The sequence below is a fragment of the Dermacentor variabilis genome, chromosome 7 (assembly GCF_050947875.1).
Source record: "Dermacentor variabilis isolate Ectoservices chromosome 7, ASM5094787v1, whole genome shotgun sequence".
NCBI lineage: Eukaryota > Metazoa > Arthropoda > Arachnida > Ixodida > Ixodidae > Dermacentor > Dermacentor variabilis.
In genome coordinates, this window is record NC_134574.1 from 8990139 (window position 1) to 9012887 (window position 22749).

The following is a 22749-nucleotide window of genomic DNA, read 5'->3' on the forward strand; positions in this document are numbered from 1 at the left end:
ACGAATATTGTTGTGCGCTGAAGACAGTCATCCCCCTGCGCAGGAGCCATTTCCTCCAGGTGCTGATCCACACTAAAACCATGTGCAAAAAATGTGGCGGTGAAAAAGTTGTCACGTTTCACTTCATGAGCGCGGGTGACAGGCAAGTGCATGGGTGCTATAGCGCACATGACGCTATCGGCTTTCGATGCACCTTGATGCCTTCGCTGTCCGCATCACAGATCGTATTCAAAACGGGGCTCGGGAAGCTGCGCCATACGCAGCAGCCACCAGAGTAGGACGCCCCATAGTAAACATTTGCTTACTAAATAAATTACCTAGCATGGTGTCTGCGCACACAAGCAAATGTGTACACTTCGCACTTGATGACCATGGACACTCACTGTCAAAACGCTGGCATGAGGAATTGCAGCAGCAAGCAACGTGACCTTCGGGCTGTCTGTCGCTTCAATGCAAACTCAGCGTTCAGCACACAATGCACGCCAAGCTAATAGCCGTCGGCCCACCTAGTCTGTGGCCCCCAAAGCAGATTGCTTTCAAGATGCAGCCTGTGCGACTGCGCACTGCCGAAGTACAATGTTCTCGCTCCATTCCGTCCCCCTGTGCCAAGGTGCAACATGTGCGATGGAATAAGGCTCGCTTTCTTCTTTTGCGCACGCGATTTAGCCGACATCGTCGGCTCATCATCGCATACTTTCACTTGAACACACAGCGTACGGTGCATGAGGACGATGTTACCACAAGGCGAACCCACTACGTATGCATCGCAAACAAGTAGCAACTGCCAGAGGAGGTCAACCCAGCGCTCATCTGCCTACCTTCTTTCTCCACGACGCTGTGCCTCGTTTCTCCGTCACCACTTCGCTCAGCGTTTCCTACACAAGGTGGCAGTGCTTTGCCGGGCGAGCTGGCTCCTTTATACTTCGCCTCCAGGCACCTTCGTCGTTCACCTGCTTCATGGCGTCGCACGTCTCCTGCCAACTTAAAGAGCTGGCCAGTTGCACTTGTGCACAAAACTGCCTGGCAATCCACTTGTGGCCACAGCAGCAGTGCAAGCACTTTGTACTCCCACAGCCCAGGCGAAACTAAAGCACAGAGCTTGTGCTGCCAGCGATAAGTTAGAACATGTCTCAGCATGACGTAATAGTTATGCGGAAACCGACAAGGTGGAGAGAAGTAGCTAATAAAGGGAAAATGAGACATCCATCCAAACGTGGTTAAGTGCTACAAAGGAAGCCAATACGGTTTCCTCGAAAGAAAAATTCGTCCTGAACCAGGACGAATTTTTCCTCAACTGCGAAGCTTTTCTTTCGAGGAACCCGTATGGGTACAGTCAACGACTGAATTTTTGGACGCGCAAATTTTCGGACATGCCTGATATTTCAGACGTCTTCGCGGCACCGCCACGAGCCCCATAGAATCAATGTATAAGGACATCTGAAGTTTCAGATGCTCGAACCCCCTGCCGTCCAATTTTCCGGATTTTTTGACGCGACGGAAGGTCCTTTGACTCCTCGCGCAGCGCCCTTGCGAAGGAAATCGACTTGCAGCCGAAGCATATCACCGCTTTAAACCACAACTAGCCGAATCTAGCCGTCACACATCGGTTTGGTCTGACCACGCTGGCTGTGTTCATCGCCGCACTTCCGCCTCCGGCGGAGTTTCCGGAGCGGCGCCATTTCGTTTGCGCAGGCATGCGCAGGCCATGTTTTGGCGAGCGTGGTGTGTGGTTGTGCTGTTGTGTCAATTGTGCTCTGCGACGCTAGGCCTAGGTGCTTCGACGCTCGTCAGCGAACTCCACTGTTTGCAACTTGAGGATTTCGCTCGCCTTCGATGGCCCCCACTCCGTCTTCGTCGTCCTCGCCGATGGCATCGAAGCGCGGAAAGCAGTACCGTCGGTTTGTTGTTGACAGTCTGCTGACGCTGACAACGAGCTCGACTTCTTTGCAGAACTGACTGACAAGGAAATAGTCCGTCAGGTTGTGGGGGATTCAGAAGACTCCGATGTTGAAAATGAGGAGCCAATGCCTGCGCCGCCTACAAGCGCCCAGTTGGCACGAGCACTGTTGACTCTTTCATCGGTGTACAGTGCTGACATGACCCTTGCTCAGATCGAGGCGAATATGATCGCATGCAACCGGAATGCCGTCCAAACAACAATCAACAAGTTCTTCAAGCCACTGCAGCAATAACACCGGCTGCCCGACAACGCACATGTACATAATAAACCGGCAGTCGGCTGCATACAGTTTTTGAACGCCTCTTTTTATAGCCACTTCACTGATGCTTTGGCAGGGTTTCGGAAGCTTGGTACTTCACCCTTTACCTCTAATCTGAGAAAAGAAGAAAAAAAAGTGAGTTTTTTGCATGCATTCATTTTTTTGGACTGCCTGAATTTTCGGACGTTTTTACGTTCCCTAGAGGGTCCGAAAAATCGGTCGTTGACTGTATCCTCCGTAGCACTTGGCTACGCTCGGGTGGGTGTCTCAATTTTCCCTTTCTCGGCACGTGTGAACTTGCTCGTGGGACCGTTGGCTGTCAAAATCAGGAGACAATAAAGCCAAGGGAAGCATCGAGGAAATTAGCTGTAATTGAAATGTTGAAAATAATAGAGAAAGGGAAAGTAGATGTTCAATAAAGGATGTTCCACATCCACCCACCTTGTCTCCGAGTGTTGCTGGGCGACACTCCTGGGGCTGCATCCAGCAAGCATGCATGCCTCCGGTCGGTGGACGGCCGCCCCCATGGCACAGTTGTCAGTGCAGTGCACGCGCGAAACAAGAATGGTGGGTTCGGCTTCCACCGGCAACACCTTGTCTTTTCGTGAACTTTCATTGCCCGTTATTATTTTCTACATTTCAATTTCAGATAATTTCCCTGATGCTTTCCTTGGCTTTATATGATTGTGACTAACAAAAGTGAGCCCCTCGTTCCCCTTCTTCTCTAAGATAACCTAGGGTCCTTCGTACGTTCCTACAGTACTGTCGATAAAGGAACTTCACACCACTGTTCAGTCAAACTCACTTATAACGATACTGATTTTAACTAGGTGTATGCAAATATTACATTTTTCGAATAGGAATCGAATATGAAAACTTAGCATCAAATATTGAATAATGATATGCACATGCATTTATTAGCAAGCTGGTTTATTTTAGTAGGATTTTGGAACATTGTATTTATATTGTCATTGGTAAAAAAAATAGTAAGCAGTTATACTTAAGGATTGTGTATTTGGCTCATGTTAGCATTGTAAAATTGGTCATATCATAAGAAGCCAACAAATACTGACACCGAGGACAACATAGGGAAAATTACTTGTGCTTAATAAATGAAAAAAAGAAATGATATATTATTGGAAATGAAAGTGGACAAAAAAGCAACTTGCCGCAGGTGGGGAACAAAAGTGGACAAAAAAGCAACTTGCCGCAGGTGGGGAACAAAAGTGGATGGGGAAACGGCGCCGCGGTAGCTCAATTGGTAGAGCTCTACTGTGCACTTGGCTGCTACCGCTGCTTCAGGGCTTCTTCTGTGGCACATTTCCGCTCTCGCTGAGAGAGAGAGATTGGAGAGCTTTAGCGTGCCTTTAGCGTTGTACCGAATTAGTGGAGGTGCAAAGGTGAATGGCCTGCATGGTGCAGCCACCTGGTGGCGCAGAGCTCGACCAGACAAACACAGCTAATATTGCTGTAACCAAGTGCCTTTCAGATGTAATAGTTGTACGGAAACCTGCAAGATGGAGAGAAGTAATTAAGTAAGGGAAAGTCAGACATCCACCCATTTGTAGCAATTGCCTCAAAGAAACTCGTACGGGTTCCTCAAAAGAAAAGTCTCAGTTGACGAAAAATTCGACCCGGGACCAACGCCTTTGCAGGGCAGCCGCTCTACCATCTGAGCTAACCAGGCGGCTAGCTAATGATCGCAGGGCACAGTTTGAGGACACCCAAGACGATTTGGATGCTTACCTCCAAAGGTTTGAGTGTATCGCCACCAGCCAAGGAGGCGGGGACAAGTCGCAGTGGGCACTGAGCGGGTGCCCCACGGGGGAAGGACTGAAGGGGCACAGTCTCCGCAAGACTGCTTAGAGCGTGGCAAGGTGAAATAGCTTTGCTGCAACTTTCTTGCTTCACGGCAGAAGGTTATTGCGAACGCACGTCCAAGCCTCAGAACAGAGAGACTGCTACGCAGCGTGCAGCTAAGATTAGAGGTTACTTCGATAGGTGGATAGAACTATCAGAGGCCCCTCAGATGTTCCAGGGCCTGGCTGAGTTGGTCATGATGAAACAGTTCCTAGCTAACGGCAATAAAAAACTTGTCAAGTTTCTCTGCGAGCGGGATTACCGTACCTTGTGTGCTGCTACAAAAGCAGCTGATACATTTATAGACGCACAGCAACAATGAAACTTGCATCACTTTAAAGAAGATTCAGAAATGGATAACACTCAGTCAGAAAATTGGCCAAAACAAGAACATTTTGCCCGAAATGCCGTCAACACGGTCATGAGGCAAAACAGTGCCCAGAGAAAGGATTGAGGCAGGATCAAACGTCTTGTTTTGTAGATAACACGCCACCCAAGTCCACGCCTATGCCTGAAATAGCTGATGTCGAGCATGTGCCGGCCGGAGGGACGCCAGGAGATGAAAGCGATTCACGGACTCCTCACAAATATCTGGTCAGCACAATGCATGATCGATAAAAGGAAGATAATCATCCCAGTAATATGCCTGTGATGGGGGAGTGTTAAACGGATACAGAGTTTCAGTTCTGCAGAACACAGGCAACAATACCGTCATGGTAAGCCACAGCCTGGTTCCCCTGGAACATTCACCAGCGAGCAACTGTCCGTGGTACCGTTTGATGGAACGACCCACATTCTTCCCGAAGCCCACGTCACATTGTCATCGTCTTATTTTATGGGAGAGATGCTGGCGAAGTGTATGGAATCACCCATTTATGATGTAATTCTAGGGAACATTACAGAAGCTGTGGTTGGTGCTCCGCTGGACGGCTCGCAGACAAACGCCAGTGTGAGACGTTGAGGCGTAGGCTCAGGAACACCAGACATACACAGGGGCCTGGACCCATGGGCCAATGGGCTGCTGCTTCCGCTGTGGGTCTTCTTCACTCCGATTTCTATATCACCAAGGCCCCCTCCCGCGTTCCATGCTCGCGCCACGAGGCTCTCAGGAGTTCTTATTTTTTTTCACCTTTTTTCTGGTGCCATTGCACGATCATGCTCAGGCCTTTATCGTCATCGGTGTCGTTTTTGTCTTTCTTTTTCAACGCAGCACGCCGCACCTCATGGCAAGTGGGCACAAGTACAGAACAAGTAAATGAAACAGCACAGTAAGCCTAAACATGGGTGGGTGCAATTTCAGTGCTGTACACAGTCACTGGAGTGCCACTAAATATGCTAAAATTCAAGTTAGTTCGAAGCCAGAGGAATGTCTGTAGTGTGCTGATATTTGTCAAAGTGCTGTTGCAGTTGTCTCCTCGTCCGCTGCCATCGTTCTTTAATTTCTTCACTGGCTTCGTTCCTGCAGACCCAGCAGAAGGCAATGGAAGAGCAGACGACGCAGTTGCAGAGGCTGCGCGACGAGTCGAGGCAGCTGCAGCAGAAGGTGCACCAGCTGGAGGCTGAGTGAGTGACACACAGATGTCTGTTCCTGGGTGCACGTTTAACACCTTTGATCACTCATGAAGTAAGCACAGGAAAGAAATGTCACCTTCTTCATCTGTCTTCTTTTCTATGCTCTAGGTCTTCTTCTGAGGATGCAATAGCGAGTAGCCCACCTATCCATCCTATTACCCATGATTACTTCAGTCTCTGTTCTCCTGTGCCAGTCTGTCTCGTTAAAATGTCCGGTGTGCTTTGTGCGCCACGTGTTGCTACCACTGGAAAATGCCAGTTGGAGTGGGCAATGTGTGTTCACGCAGACTGCAGCAGTCGTCGGCATCAGTGTGCGAGCGGGTGCGATCGAGAGAGGAAGAGCTGGAGCAGGTCCACCGCGAGGCCCTGGAGCGGGAGCGTCGGGAGGCAGAGACGCGGCTGGCACAGGCACAGCAGCAGGCGGAGGCACTGGAGGCCACCTGCGCCCAGCTCCGGCAACGGCTTGACCAAGAAGCACAGAACCTGGCCGCCCAGAGGAACGCCTCTGAGGTACGGAGGCTGGTCGAGGGGGTACTGCTGTTCTCGTCTGGCGAGATGATTCGTCCTATCTTTCTATGCATTTAAAATAGATAAACATGGTAAAACGAGAAAAACACGTTTCTGACCTGACATGGCCACGAATAGAATGGCTCAGAAACAAAATTCTGTGATGTGGCAGTGGCACGTAACAGCACCTGCACTCGCCTACACAAAAAATTGCACTCGGCACATGCAGTCCTGACAGCGCACTGCCAAGTGGGATTGGGTTGTGCATGCACCCTCTGCAGGGTGCTTTGTTTGTACGTGCAGTCGAAGCCGTTAAAACAAACTCGATAGTACCACAAAAAGTGGTAATTATATCAGTTGTTTGTTATACAGTGGAATCTTGTTAACGGAAGTCACTTATATGCAACTGCCTCTTAAGCAGAATACCATCCTCATGGTTGGTTGATATTGTATTCGTGCAATTGTATTCAGCTCACATGGGCTCCTGCTTTTCTCCCTATTTTGTGTGGAACATTGCTTGGAAACTCGATGAATTTGGTAACCTCGGGTTCCTGAAGTTGCAAAGCATCGTTTGACACCAGCCACAACGCAATGAGTAGACCTTTACTCAAATAACCGAACCCTGAACATTCTGTGACCGTGCGCTCCAAGATAACCCTAACGCCGAGGCACCTGTGGCACGAGCGGGAGACCAGCAGCTCGCGCCTGCATGCCCGCGGTGCACGCACACGGCGCTCTCGCAGTAGGAGTGAATCACGCAGAACCAGCATCTGAGGTGAAGCGCGCCCGCTTTTCCGGAAACACAGATGGCGAACGCTTTACAAGAGCCGACAATGGCGTGAATGGAGGTGACCGGGGCTAACTCCGATACCATACCATAGTGGACATACGACGTGAATAGCGGCAAAACAACGGGTAAAGCCCACATCGAGTGGCTACAAGTTGGTCGCAAAGGCAGATCAGCAAAAGAAGACAATAAATCCACCGAGGAAAGAGCCACGGAAGTCCTGAAACCAGACCCCAAACCTCAAGCACAACCACTGCCGCAACGTCAACGCATTCTGAAGATGCGCCCCTTTCCTACTGACGACTTCAAGATCGTCTTCCGCCCTCAAGCAGGTCTTGACCTCTTGAAGCACACACTCATTGCAGTGACACATGCCATCGGAAGATCCAGTGGTTTGGCCCAGCAAGGCTTTCACGATAATGTCCGAGTACAAGTGCAGAAACTAGAGAATGTGATAATCGCGAGCACAGCAAGTACGGAACGAGCTTCCAAACTGCAGCATATCAACACCATACAACTCGGCGGAACCGTCTATCAAGTAAATCCCCACATTCGACACCCAGATGATGTGTGCCGCGGAGTGATATACGGCCTCGAACTGTGTACAAGTCCCGCGGAGATTGTTGCCGGCCTTCGAGTGGACTCAAGATACACGGTTCTCGTCGCGCACATGCTAGGATCTTCAACAGCCGCAGTTATCACCTTCGACGGACAGCATGTCCCTTATTACGTAACGTACCAGAGCAGTGACTACAGATGCAAGCCCTACCGAAAATCCGACCAATACCGCAGAACCTGCGGCGCCATCGGACACCGACAGGATATCTGTCCTCAGCCGAGAGCCAACTTCTGCTACTCATGCGGACGTGATGGGGTCACGGAAGAACACGATTGTCACCTAAAGTGCGAAATCTGCGGCGGAGACCACGAAACGGCAGGCAAGGAATGCAAGAAGAAACTCCGTAACAACCCGCCTCCCTACCAAGTAAGAATACAGCAACTTGACAACGCTCACGCCCGAGAGAATCACTGGAGCTCGAGCACTGAAGACTTCCCTGCGCTGGTTACCACCTCAGACAGCTCACGGGGGCCCTCGCCTCGACAAAGACCTGGGCGGAGACGCTCTCGCTCCATCGTAAGATCGAGCTCTACATCCCACTCTCGGTCACGGTCTTGCTCCGTTAGGCGAAGCACTTACGTCGCCGCGGCGAACGGAAGCAGCGCCTCGAATTCCTCACACAACCCGAGCAGTTCGGACGAGACAGCGACAATACGGACTCTCGGACAGGATCTGCAGAGGACGATACAACAACAGCCGGTAGCCGAGTGCAACATGTCAGAACTCGAAGAAAGAGTAGCGAAGAGAGTAGAAGAAAGCATACTAAAACATGTAGAAACCAGAATAATGAAGCGAGTAGACACATGAAGCGAAGATTCTCGACCTTGTTGAACGACGATACATGGCCCTTGCGCCACAAAACCCCATACATCATCATTGTTGAACGACGCCTTCAAGTCTTCGAGGAAACCCTCACTGCAAAACTTCTTGCATCAGCAGACAGAATCATACAGACAGTGATAACTAAGATCATGGAAAAGGTAGAGCCACTAACCCGTACTGTCACCACACTCGACGCCAAACTGGACGGCTTCATGGCACAACAACATAACCTCATGACTTATGCTTACGAGAATTTCGTGACCCATGAACATCTGGCGGAGCAGCTAGGAACCAAACGCAAAGGACGAAGGACAGTACGAGGGGAATCCGCGGAGGATTCTAGCTCGCCAATGCCAATCCACTTACTCCAGGTGGAGGACAACCACCAACATGGCGGCTCGCAAATGTAGACATAACGAGCCGCTTCCCACCCTCCGCATTTGGCACTGGAATTGCAGATCCTATAGAACCCGCTCGGCCAACCTGCAAGAATATCTCAAAGCAAACAATCCAGACATAATCGCGCTACAGGAAACCAACACAAAGAAAATAAAGCTCCCCGGCTACAACACTATGACACACACGGCCCGCACCGCAATTCTTGTCAAGAAGACACTAACCGCACAGCCTCACGAAATTGAAGACACTGAAATCGAACACACCATAGTGGAGGTGTTGCCGACTCGCAAGAATCAACAGAGCCTATACCTGGCCAATTTCTACAGCCCGCCGTGGGAGCAGCTACTCCACTACGACCACTTCATCCGGGACCTTCGCAAGAACGCTAACGACAACCAGCTTGCTGTGGTAGGGGACTTTAACACCCCACACGCGGCCTGGGGCTACCCCAATACCACCAAGAAAAGGGCACAGGTTCACGATGCCGCACAGCAGCACTGTTTTGCTTTATGCAATGACCTGCTCCAACCCACCCGAGTGGGCCACAGCGTGTCGAGGGACACCAATCCTGATCTCACGTTCACTCAAGACGTGCGAAAGGCCACGTGGACCCGACTCCCCAACACGCTAGGGAGCGATCACCACATAATTCAAATCGAAGTAGAACAATCTCACCGTGCGCACAAGACAGGAAAGGCGCGACCCACTGACTGGAATGCGTATAGGAATGAGCTTGACAACGATTCCGACATCGAAGACGTTGAAGCTTGGCTAAACGGTATCATAGGTGCGGCTGACGGCCACACCAGGACGATTCAACTAGATGACAATCCGGCGGTCGTTAACCACCTACTGCACTTATAGGAGGCTTGGCGATCGCTCCTCAAACGATGGCGCCGCCAAAAGCCCAACCGCAAGCTCTAGCGCCGAATTGCCCTATTAAGCATGCTGCAGGCACAGGAGTACGCTGAACAGCTAGCGAGTCAGAACTGGCGATCCTTCTGCAACCAACTTCAAGGGACCCTCAGCACAAAGACTTGGCATATACTTCGATCCCTGGTTGACGACACCCACACCAAAACTCAACAAAGACATACAATTCACCGACTAATCCACAACTATGGCAGCACAGAGGAACAGCTACTCCAAGAACTTCAGACGAAGCTACACGGCTCAAGTAACCCGCAAACCACTGCCACCAACCTTTCCACCCCCAGGGAGTACCAAGGAGCACTGAACGAAGAGTTAGATCGGCCTTTCCCACAGGCAGAGTTGCAGGCGGTCCTCTCTAAGCTAACACGCAATACGAGCCCGGGCAAAGACAGTCACCAACAAGCACCTTCGACAGCTACTCCCTCGGGCGTTCACGGCTTTCCTTCGGTACTATAACAACTGCTGGGTTAAGGGCGAGCTACCAACAGCCTGGAAACATTCGGAGGTAACCATGGTACCCAAGCCAAACGAACCCATCTCCATCGCAAATCTCGCAAAACTCAACAATCGCAAAACTCAACAAAGACATACAATTCACCGTCTAATCCACAACTATGGCGGCACAGAGGAACAGCTACTCCAAGAACTTTACACGAAGCTACATTGCTCAGCTAACCCGCAAACCACTGCCACCAACCTTTCCACCCCCAGGGAGTACCAAGGAGTGCTGAACGAAGAGATAGATCGGCCTTTCACGCAGGCAGAGTTGCAGGCGGCCCTCTCTAGGCTAACACGCAATATGAGCCCGGGCAAAGATAGTCACCAACAAGCACCTTCGACAGCTACTCCCTCGGGCGTTGACGGCTCTCCTTCGGTACTATAACGACTGCTGGATTAAGGGCGAGCTACCAACAGCCTGGAAACACTCGGAGGTAACCATGGTACCCAAGCCAAACAAACCCATCTCCATCGCAAATCTCCGCCCCATCTCTCTTACGTCCTGCGCCGGGAAACTATTTGAACACATGGTCAACGAGCAGCTCACCACACATCTCGAGGAAAACGATCGCTATCCACACACAATGTTCAGCTTCCGCCAGATGCTCTCCACGCAGGACGTCCTCTTCCAGCTAAAGGAAGATATTCTTGACCATTTGAGCAAACACAGCAAGTCTTCCACACTAGCGCTAGACGTAAAGGGCCCCTTTGATAACGTGAGCCACGAAGCCATTCTCCGTAACCTAGAAGATATCGGCTGCGGTGCCAAAACATATGCCTACATGCACGCTTTCCTCACCAACCGTATGGCCACGGTGGGGATTGCCAACCTCCGCAGCAAGACATTTCACCTACTTAACAGGGGTACGCCACAAGGTTCGGTAGTCTTGTCACTCCTCTTCAATGTAGCCCTCCTCAAACTTCCCCGCCTCCTAGACACCGTCCCAGGGATATTCCTTGCTCTATATGCAGATGATATTACACTGTGGACGAGAGGCGCGAGCACGGGTGAACAGGAGGCCCGTCTTCAGGAGGCGGTCAACATCATCGAACGGTACCTCAACACTTGCGGCCTCCACTGTGCTCCAGATAAATCCGAGGTGTTAGTACTTGGGGCACGCACCCGGCGCCGACCCCCAAGCCACGACGCACCGGACCCACAAGTCCTTCTTCAGGGAGTCCCAATACCGAAGGTCAACTCACTTCAAGTCCTCGGGGTCCATATACGCAAGGACGGGTCCGGCTCCGCCACACTCCCCAGGCTACACAACACCGTGGCACAGCTTACTCATCCGATACGATGGGTGGCCAATCATCGCAATGGCCTCAAAGAGCATGACACTTTGCAAATGGTACAAGCCCTTCTTTACAGCCGCATTACATACGGAACTCCTTACCTCAGCCTGAAGACAGCCGAGAAACAGAAGCTAAACCTTCTAATAAGAAAGGCCACGAAGCTTGCCCTAGGACTACCGACAACCGCCTCCACTGACCGATTGCTTTGCATAGGAGTTCACAACTCTTGGGAAGAACTCGCGGAAATGCACTTCATCAACCAGATCGAGAGACTCAAGCTCACAACCACAGGCCGAGCAATCCTCCGACGCACAGGATACGCAACCATTCTAGAACACGATGGAGAACGCAAGGAAAACATCACATCGAATCTGCGAGAATGTCTACAAGTTCTTCAGATCCCTCGGAACATTCATCCAGAACACCATCGAGGCAGACGGCTCGCCAGGGTAAACGCCATCAGACACAAGCACCGTAACGACCCGCAGGCGCGCTACGTGGATGCAGCCAAGTATCCGGGCCGAAACGCCTTCGCCATCAGCGTCACAGATTACAAGGGGACTACACTGGTGTTGGCGACAATTCTCGCCAAACGCGCGGAGACAGCTGAGGAGGCCGCTATAGCACTCGCCACCCATACAAGCGAGGATGCCATAGTGGTCTTCACCGACTCGCAAACAGCGACACAAAACTACATGAAGGGCAGGATCTCAATCAAAGCGATCAACTTACTGAGACGTGGCGATACTCCTCCCCCTTACACCTGCATCATGTGGGTTCCGGGACACGAGGGACTCGAGGGGAATGAAGCGGCACACACCGCGGCCCGTGCAAGCATCAACCGTGCTTCCCCGCACGACATTCTAGACAGGTCCCACCCACCCAAAGCAGAGGAGGAAACGGAAACAATACCGTTAACTTACCAAGCAGTGCTACAACACTATCGGCTTGGACGCAGGGTCTACCCTCCACCACATCCAAAACTAACAAGAAACGAAGGCACCGACTACAGGCGACTCCAGAGCAATACCCACGGAAGCTTACTGCATTATTTCCACCCGACGCTATACAGCTACATCTGTCCACACTGCAACGTGCCAGACACCCTGGTGCACCTCCTCTTGCAATGCAAGAACGCCCGAGCAAGCATCACAGTGCCACAACTAATAGCAACAAACGCAGACCCAAACCTCCTCGCTGAAATGTGGGAGGCTGCAATCTCCAAGCCGGACCTGGTTAACCAGCGCAAACTCGTCGCCCGTGCCTGGAGGGCAATCCAAGCCAGAGGGTTCCTGGAATAAAGGACCCTCCCACCTCGACTGACAAATCACTACTTCAAATAAAGGTTTCATTCTTTCTATCTCTCTCTCTCAGTAAGTGGAACTCCTAATAAACGGGACAAATTTCCCTGGTCCCTTGCGGTTAACATTTAAGGGGGGACGCGGGGATCAACTCTGGAAAAACGACCCAAAAATCACTTTTTAGAAAGTTGCAGATTTCGAATCTTTGACCCCTTTTCTATAAGTTTTCCAAGTATTTCCGCTGAAAACGACTGCTAAGTACCATAGATAGATATATACATAAGGCATTACAGCGAAAATTTCGTGAAAATCGGTGGAAAAGTCGCGGTTTTCGAGCGTCCCTAGCTCCGGAACGGCAGTACGCGGCGTGGCCATGCTGGTACCGTTGAAAAGCGTGCCTCTTCGCCTTTTGACTCCTCTCTTTCATTTCCTGATAGAGAGAAGAGCAAGCATAAAAAAGCAAAAAGTCTGAAGGTCGCGGAGCTGCTTGTCGCGGCCGCCGATTGGCTTGCTCCGTCACGTGCGTTCTATGAGCCGCCCCATTGGCCGGGTCTGGAAGCGAACTGCTGCGGCGTCTGCTTCTCCCGTTTCTTCACGCGCTGGCTGCTGCCCCTTTGTTTACGTGTGGGATATTCGAGGTACGCCGCCGCTTCATCGCTTTATTCGGATTTTAGTTTTCTATTTCATTTTGTGGTTTCGAGCATGACTTGGCGGACGTGGACGACGAAATACGCGACCAAGCACCGCTTCGGCAGCCGCAAGCGCAAGCCGCCGAACATCCGAAGGATAAGTAGTCCTAGCAGAGTTGCGTCCGCGCGCAAGCTTAGACTGTCGACGCATTGCCGGGCAGTTCGCAGGCTGTTGCAGCCTTGAGTTCCAGTGGTGATGATACCGAACTAATAACCGCCTTTTCTGATGCTTCCGGGCCTGCAACGCCCTGTAAATGCTCCGCGACGTACCCCGATTGTGCCACCGCCGTCACCGAGATGAACGACGAAAGTGCGGTCCAAGCGCGAGCGTCTGTGGCCGTGAAGACGAACCGTGCATCAGCAACGGTCGCACCATGCAGTCGCATCTTGAGTCACAATTCATCTTGTCGGAGGTGTTGAATATGACCGCCGCCACTGTCCGCGCGTCACTTGGTCCTGTGCCGGTAACCAAACGGAAGATAGGGTTTACGGCTGGAGGAGCATGCTCAGTGGCGACGGACTCAAGCAAATCGAGCAGCTGAGAAAGATGCCTTGCGCAAGAAGAGGGCACAAAAAGCACATGAAAGCAACCATAAAAGATCCAAGAAGCCAAGAGATCAACCTGACACCTGTACCTACAAGGCCGGTAGTTTCTAGTCGAATAAACATGGCCCAAAACTTCAAACACCTTTTTCTCAAAACTTTTTTTCTACCACCAAGGTCAACTTGCAAAGCCAATATCTCAGCCACCGTTATGAATATTTTTACACCGTTTGTTTTGTTACACTCATTGTGCACCACTGCACACAGTGACATGTTTTGTTTTGAAAATAGTTGCTTCAATAATTTGTTATCTTTTGTTTTCACAGTCGAGATTTTCATGCAACTGAAGTAGCTGCAAAAGAATGAAAATATAAAAAAATTCTGTTAGGCAAAAAAAAATTAGAAATGTCACTGTGTGGAGGATACATATAGGAGTGCTATCAATGTTTGTTTGAACTCCTAGCACCAATATACAGGTGTGCAGGCATTTTGCAAAGATGAAAGCAGAACAATTTTGTAAACAAAAAAGTACTTCAGATATTGAAGCCATATTTTCACCATATTTTCAGTTTTGTTTATGTGATATTATTAACATCTGTGCAAAATTTAATCAAAATTGGATGGTAAATAAAAAAGTTAGCTTTGATCCCCATATCCCCCCTTAAAGAGTCCACTGTATATGGGCTCGCCCTGAACTCTTTCGTTACACCTATTAGGTTGATCACTCGTGATCAGTACATTAAATTGCTGATTTCAACATGTTGGAGCCGTTTGTTATCCACTTAAGGGGAAACGTAGCAATTAAAGTTTATTCTTGCAGTGCTTGTTTTCATGTGTGTACGTTATTGCAATGTTTTGTGCACATGACGATTCACCTGTATTTTTTTCCCCCTTCATTGTACTATATCCCCCCTCCCCACTGTAATGCCATGCGGGGCGCTGTGGGTAAAGTGATAAATAAAAAGGTGCTCAAATTGTCAAAAATTTCTGAGTTTCTGATTTATTTATTTATTTATTTTTTTGCAATCCACAACCCTTTATTTTCCACATATTATATGAAGTATTATAAAAAATATGCGGTAGAAATTGAGCAAACAGCGCTTTCCTAGACCGCTGTTATCAAAAATTGCGAAAAAAAATAAAACTGCCTTCGGAAGGCCCCGTCGCACCGCAGAATGTCCAGCCATCCATTGATGCAGCACCGCCAGTTTGGTATCGTAAAGAGAAGATATGGAGCTAAAGCTAACCAGAGCGACACATTTCTCCACTGAGAAATAGACCAGTAGACGCGAGTGAAAGAAAAGGCAAATGCAGCATTGCAATTGGGCGCAGTAGTCACGTGGAGCACAGGGCTCGCTCCTAATGGCTGTTTTGAATTGCTGACGAAACTCTCTCGCGCGCATTTGTGCAGCAGCGTGCTGCTGCGCGTTCCGACCAACGTGATCAACGATTGTGGCAGCCTACACACATTTTCTGTAATGAGCCCCAAAGGAATGAAGTTCCGAACAGCCTACATTTACGGAAGGCCACAAGAGGCGTGAAAAAGACACACGTGGGCGACTGGAAAAGTGCGTCCGCGTGCAGTGGTGACGACGCGACCGTGGGCTATGGTGAAGGCGCGTCTGTGAGCGATGGGGACGGTGTGTCCGCGTGTGGTCGGGACGGCAACGCGACATCGGCGGAGCAGAAGTTTTCGCGTCAAATATTCAACTGCAGATTTCAGCTCCGACTCTCACTAATGAAGGGTTGCGGAACAAGAGACAAGAGCAGAGGTTTTGAATGTGCTGTCATCTACCTCTGCACGACTGATGGATGCTTGATGATCAAAAAAGCAACTAAGGTGCACGAAACTGCTGCAAGAACTCAAAAAACTAGATCGAGATGTAAAGAAAATGTGTCCTCGCAGGCAAGGAACTACATCCTAGGAGGGTTTTAGGTGGTGAAGTAAACATAAATGTTCACAACAAACGAAATTTTGAGCTCCGTTTTCACAGCTTTCATTTTTTTGTGCAGTTGCTTTCAGTCATGCCAGTGCCATTTCACAACGAATAAAGACAAAATCATTCTGTCTTTAGATTTTGAAACATTGATGAGTGCAACAAAGCTGTCCATTTTTAAGTGCACCTCATAAAACAAAAATTGTTTTTTTTTTTTGTAGAAGTTGTTACACAATATGCATAAGAAAGTTAAAAAATATTTTTATGCTCATTTCGGCATTTAGAAAACAAACCAATAGCTTTATTGCACAGATTGGGCTTTTGTAAACATGCGGATGCAAAAATTTTGGCGAACTTATGTGTAATTAATTAATTTGGGGATGATCATTAGAGGCTGTCTTTTGTAACTTGTAACTCAAGAACCATAATAGATAGCACAATATTATCCCAATCTGGCGATTTGTGATTTCTGACTGACCTTACTGCGAACTAATGTGCCTAGTTGTAGCGAAAAGGGACGTCGCTGTCACTCTCTGCCGCGATCGAGAAAAAAAGCATGCTGTTCACGATTACGCCGCACTAGCATCAAATTTTTTTAATGAAATGACTTGCAGCGCGTCACAAACTAAATTATATCGCCAGCTTTGCCGTCTGACAGTGCTGAGCGACGATAATTATCTGAAAATGGCGCCAGCTGTTCAATGGTGAGCTCTGGTCTGGGGTCCGTGTCATTTTATTCTACCAAAGTGTATTGCTGAAGGTCAGCTGCATGTCCAACATGTAGACCTGGCATTTTCAAGCAGTTTCCAAGAGCTTCGGTTCTCTTGTAAAATTCAGTCAAGGGGCGCTGCCGGTGTTACTGCGCAGCTATTGAAAGTCGCTACCATGGCGTCTACCCGCGTGGCTGCGTTGCGAGAAAAGCGTGGCAATAAATACTGTGCTGCACCCGCACTTGAATTTAGTGATGAAAGCTTGAGTTGCGATTCCAAAACGACCTCAGAGCAGATCCAAGCTGTGCAGCGACACAATGTTTTCAGTCAGCATGGGACATCCACAGCTATTCACCGGGGAGTTTCGCTTATGACCTTGAGCGGTCTACTTCCTTGAGCGGCCCAGCACTATGGATCAGCGCAAGACAGTTTACAATGGTGTGGGATTTCTTTCTGCTCTTCTTCATTGCAGAGGTGATAAAGACAATCCGCGAAAATTCTGTAATTTCCCAGTTACGCTGAGAGTGATCGAGCCTGGAAAGAGGTGCATGACTTCAGATGAACTGGTGAAATACATTCCTTGGACTTCCTATCTGACTATCCCCAGATGACGCCAAAAAGGAGGAACTGCAAAATGTGTTAAGAGGGCTGCAAAGTTGAAAAAAAAAAAAAAAAAGACTGGACATTTTGTGGGAAAAGTGCGGAGTCCGAAATCCAGCAACTGCTTCACCACATGGCTCAGGCAATGAAGCAGTTTCTGGTCTTAGTTTCTTTTTTGTATCCGAAGGACTGCGGTGTACTGAGCCTCTATTTTTTCAGACACTATTCATTCATTATTTATCTTTGAAATGTATATTCTGAATTCCCTTTGATATTAATGTTTTTGTAGGTATCATGTTTTTATTGTTTTTATCAACTGGTAGCAAAGCTTTCTAGAATTTTTGTTTTACCTAATAAATTTTTTGTTTGGAACGTATGTCTTTGGAAGGAGCATTTCATTATGCACAATATACTATGCTGCAATGTGTGCTGGAATATTATTTGTTGTGGTAAGGAACTTTTTTTCTGAGACCTATAAACAATGATAATTTTCTCGCGGTAACGAAAGAGCTAAATATGCTAAAAAATTAACCACACTAAAGCTGGTATCAGGAGTTAATTATGCAGCACTTTGGTTAGAAAACCAGATTTTCAGTGTCACTTTTGTTCCCGGTGCGTTCCCGTGCCTACTGTAAATCTCTGCTAGAAACATTCATTTAAAGAACGAAATGTGGCTCCGTGTAGCTCTTTCAAAACGCCGCCAGGTTCTCATTACTTGTCATTTCAAAACTGCAAGCGCAGCCACCATTTTTTATTCGAGAACTTGATATATTTTGCTACTATCGCGACTAGACTGTACACTGCACGTAACAGCGAAGCTTTCTAGTTGGCCACAAGCATAAACTTCGAAAACCAATGCGGCATGAAACCATTCGGCAAAGGTATTGGCACTATGACTGCGGCCACACGAGAGTCGTACCATTACGTTCTCTGTCGCTTTGGGCAAAAAAAATAATTCGATGTACAGAAGGTAAAACGTCACTGTGAACCGTTGTCGGCAATGCGTAAACAAAATGCTGCAGAAGCATGATCTCTTGGTAATGGCATAGTAATCCTTTGCAACATTGCGTGGTGGCAGCGCATGATGCAAGTGTTCTCGCGGACCGTGTCGACAGGAACATTTGAGCGGCCGTTGTTCCCGTGGTGCATAGATAATCGATCCAAACAGCTGAAATAGGTATAATGCACGAGGTGCCGCACATACAGTAGTGCAAAAACGAGAGCAACTTCATCGTGGCATCCAATGTTGCACCGGCGCATGCCCCATGCCATGCTGCACACGGTGCGCCTCCGTCCTGGAGGCGTGCCTTGAAAACGCCTGACCACTCGTGACCTTCTTTCCGAAACCAAAGGCTGTGACAGTTGAACTGGAGGGAGGCGCACGCTGCCGTTGCGCGGAACCACCACCCGCCCGCGCCTTCGTGGTGCTGCAGTCGCGTCCGGCTTCACTTCCTCAATAGCCGGCTCCGCAAACGGGCTGGACTAAGCATGCGGTTGCAGCGTTGGTGTATTCTGTGGTTCGTTGTTGATGGCGAATTTCAGCAAGCATATAATATATTACTAGAGAAACTCCAAGTACAGTAAAAGCTCGTTAATTCGAACTTCAGTAATTCGAATTTCGGGATAATTCGAACCGTACTACTTGGTCCGGCCTAGCTCCATAGAAGTCCATGTATAAAAAAGCCCGTTAATTCGAACGTGAGTTGGTTCTGCCACGGTTAATTCGAACTACGCGCCGCCGCGCCTGGGCGGCGTGCCGCCTGGCACATAGCCAGAGCAGGCCTTGAGTTGCCTCCAAAATGGGGAGAGAAGGAAAAAGCGGGTAAAACCGGTGCCAGCACCCGGCGCAGAGGCTGGAGGGCAAGGGGTGACAGCTGTGGCAACAGCTACGCCCTCTCTCTACCTCCGAGAACTGCGGTTTCCGGTTTTGAGCCGCCGATCTCAGAGGCCTAAGAATCTTGTCGTATAGCTGCAGTTGTTAACCGATGGATGGCGCAACCAGCACAAAAAATACAGCGAATCCAGTACATCGCAGCGCCGCTAGCGCTCGAGAATTGAACGAATAGGAGGAGCCTTCGTCAACGTCTTTGTCCTGAACTCGCGGTGGTCTCGGCCGCTTTCGGCAGCCTCGAGTTTTCTAGTTTTCGGCGCGCTTACGACCTTTGTTGTGCGGATCGCTTGAAAAGTTAGGCCTCGGTGGTGTGCTTCGCCGTGCTGACGTGCGGTTTCAGAATGGCGTGCGCCCGCGGTAAATACTACTGCGCCAAAACACTGAAGGATAAATGCGACATCTTACGGGAAGTGGACGCCGGAGTCTTGTCGAAACAAGAAATCGCCAAGAAGCACGGCACCTGCGCACGGAGACTGCGTCACTAGCGTCACCGCTCCCATGTCGGACGTTCTGAAAGACGTTTCCTTTGCCGACTACGTAGACGTGGATGCGAGCGCAGTTGTCTGTGGTGTGACCACAGACGAGGACATCATTTCCCAAGTTAAAAACATAGAGCCTGTCGCTGCCAGTGACGACGACGAGGAAGACGACGAGGCACCGGTGCGGCCCTCCGCTGCGGAAGTCATGGCCGGACTTAATGCCGCCCGCCTGTTCTTCAGTTTTGAAGAAAGCGAAGAGGAAGCCTTCCGCAACATTCGCTCTTTAGAGCAGAAAGTGCTTGCTGTTGCCTTCAAAGAAAAAAAGCAGACCACAATTACGGATTTTTTCAAACATTAAATTGAACTGGCGCCATGCCCTGCTGCTTCCTGGTCGCGGTGTCCTGTTTTTCTTCATTGCTTTCGTTAGTTCGAACTTCGTTTAATTCGAACTGAGATGGCGTCCCCTTGCGGTTCGAATTAACGAGCTTTTACTGTATATGGCATTAGAGGCATAGCATTAGAACTTATGCATAGCTACCTTGAATCTAGATTTCAGTACACTTCCTTGAAAGGGTACAGTTCTGAAAAGAGCATGATTAAATATGGGGTACCACAAGGCTCCATTTTAGGGCCGTTATTATTTATTATTTACATAAATGGGGGGGGGGGGGACCTAACTAACATTCCATTGACAGAGGAAATCATACTGTACGCTGATGACACTGTCTTTTCTTCTGGAACAGACCTTCACGAACTAGAACTTACCGCGACCCATTGGTTACAAGAACTTAGCGAGTGGCTCTATCTAAATAAACTTGATCTAAATGTAAAAAAAACGAAATTTACAGTTTTTTATACCAAGAATAAACAAACAGATTACGACGTAAAGCTTTTTTATTCTGGATCGCAACTTGAACATGTCTCAAGCCATTCGTTTCTGGGTGTTACATTTCACAAAAACCTAAGCTGGACAGAGCACATAAATAAGGTACGCACTAAGGTTGCACGATCTGTTGGCTTGCTACAACGGATCCGATGCTTTGTGCCTATCAGGCTTCTTACACAATTATACTTCTCGTTTGTGCACTCACAACTTAGCTACTGCCTCTTAGTATGGGGAAACGGTAATAAAACAGATATAGAAAAATTGGCAGTTTTGCAACGGCGAGCTGTTCGGTTGCTGAACTTCTCTAAACAATACATAGGATCTTCTATACTAATGATGCGCTACAACATTCCTAATATTAGAGACTCTTACAAAACAAAGATCTGCATACGGCTATTTAAAGAGATCTCCAGCTACAGGGAACCATTTTCAACTCGTTACCTGAGTAGAGACACAGGATACAACCTACGTCACACATCAGTAGTAATAAAGAAACCAAGGACAAAATATGGCACGCATACGATCGAATATGAAACCATTTCTTTATGTAATATGTACCCTAACATTGTTGACGAAGCTATAAATTCTAGAACAATTCACAAATTTAAACATGCAATACAAAACATATTTTCTGATCACAGTGTGTTTAACGAATGTTAATAAAGTTTCTTTGTTTAATGTCAATAGTAATGTTATTAATGTTCTATTCTGAATGTATAACTTTTGTTAATAACAGAATGTTCTTATTTTTCCTGTGCTGTATTTATTTAGTTACTTGCTATTTGGCAAACGGTTGATACTTTTCATTGTGTTTAAAATTTTGCTGTAAATAGTTTTGAAGTTTTGTGTCTTATTAGTTGTATTTTGTTATCAGTTGACTGCTACTTCTGCTGCTCCAGCGAGGTAAAGGCCTTAGTCAGGAGGATTACGCCCTCCTTTTGCCTTACCTTGCGGGCAAACCTTGTATTTATGTTGCCCAAATGAAACTTTGTTAAAAAAAGAAATAAATGAACTAGCCTTCGTCGATTTTGTTAAGAATATCAGCAGGCGACGCCGACGTGCTGCGTACCTGGCTGCATAGGCGGCTATAGGAACAATGTCGACAGTTCAGCGCGCCACTTTTTCTGTGCTCCCAGCAATGCGACGCTTCGCTCGGCGTGGAACAGAGCGATTCGTCATGCCAACCGGGTACTCTGCGAAATCCACGGCACGCGCTCGTGCCACTGCTCCCGCCTTCATCGTCATCTACCACAGATGTCTGCGTTGCCGTTCATCATTCCAGCGTAGAATTTCAGTTCTGTCGTCGTAATGGGGAGGCCGCATTTACGGGGGTATGAGCCATTGCTTAAGGGAGTATGAAGGAAGGAAATCAACTTTATTCAAAGTCCTGCAGGCCACGAGAGCTTTAGGCTCTCATGGAGTGGGCGTCTCCCACGACGGAACCGGGAGGTTGAGTTTTCTGGGGGCGTCGTGGACCTGCTGGACGGCCCAGAGTTGGGGAGCGAGCGAGTTCTTCGATCGCTCCCCATTGCTTTATCAAACTTGCGCTTGTCCGGTTCGGAGTTTATGTGAGCTTGCGAGCACAGCCAGAGTAAATGGTAGACTTTAAGGGATGTATTGGAACTGGTGCTATATCAGATTTGTCGTAGAGTTCAGGCATGTAGTGGTGTAGTCTGTTTTGCGTGGGGTATGTGTCTGTAGCATTCTGAGTGTAACCGCTTGAGCTCGAGTGAGCGTGCGGTGTGGCGTGCTATACTCTCTACGTTGTAGGTAGTAGTGTTTAGTGATTTCATTGTATGTAGTGGGGGCGTCCTTGTTCTCCGAGTGGTCGGGTGAAGCCGCGCGGTGTGTAAGCGCGCGCGCAGCCTCGTGTGCCGCCTCGTTAAGGTTGTGGACGTCGCCGATTTTTGGTCCTTAGTGCCGGGAACCAGTATATGACGTGGTTCTTAATCGCTTTTTTTGTGACAATTCTGAGAGCCCTTGCGCAGACCGTGCCCTTTTGGAAAGCTCTGATAGCAGCTATAGAGTCACTGTAGATGTGAGAAAGATTGTCGTCGGTGAGCGCGACAGCGATCGTAACCTGTTCGGCCTGTTCAGGCTTCCTTGCAATTACCGTGGCTGCATGTCTTGTGGATCCGCGGCTGTCCACAACCGCCACTGTGAAAGCTTTGTTTCCCGCGTATGCTGCCGTGTCCACAAAA

General features: G+C 48.8%; 1 protein-coding gene across 21 annotated transcripts in view; it reads left to right on the plus strand.

Moving 5' to 3' along the window:
- LOC142587302 (uncharacterized) overlaps nucleotides 1-22749 on the plus strand; it is a 410079-nt gene that overhangs the window by 148149 nt on the left and 239181 nt on the right. For all 21 annotated transcript variants that reach the window (XR_012829442.1, XM_075698179.1, XM_075698189.1 and 18 more), the window contains exons 8-9: nucleotides 5545-5642; nucleotides 5939-6161. Coding sequence is in view for 20 of the 21 variants with exons in the window: in XM_075698179.1 (XP_075554294.1) it covers nucleotides 5545-5642; nucleotides 5939-6161 (321 nt within the window). In the remaining variant the exon portion in view is untranslated. The remainder of the gene's footprint in view (nucleotides 1-5544; nucleotides 5643-5938; nucleotides 6162-22749) is intronic.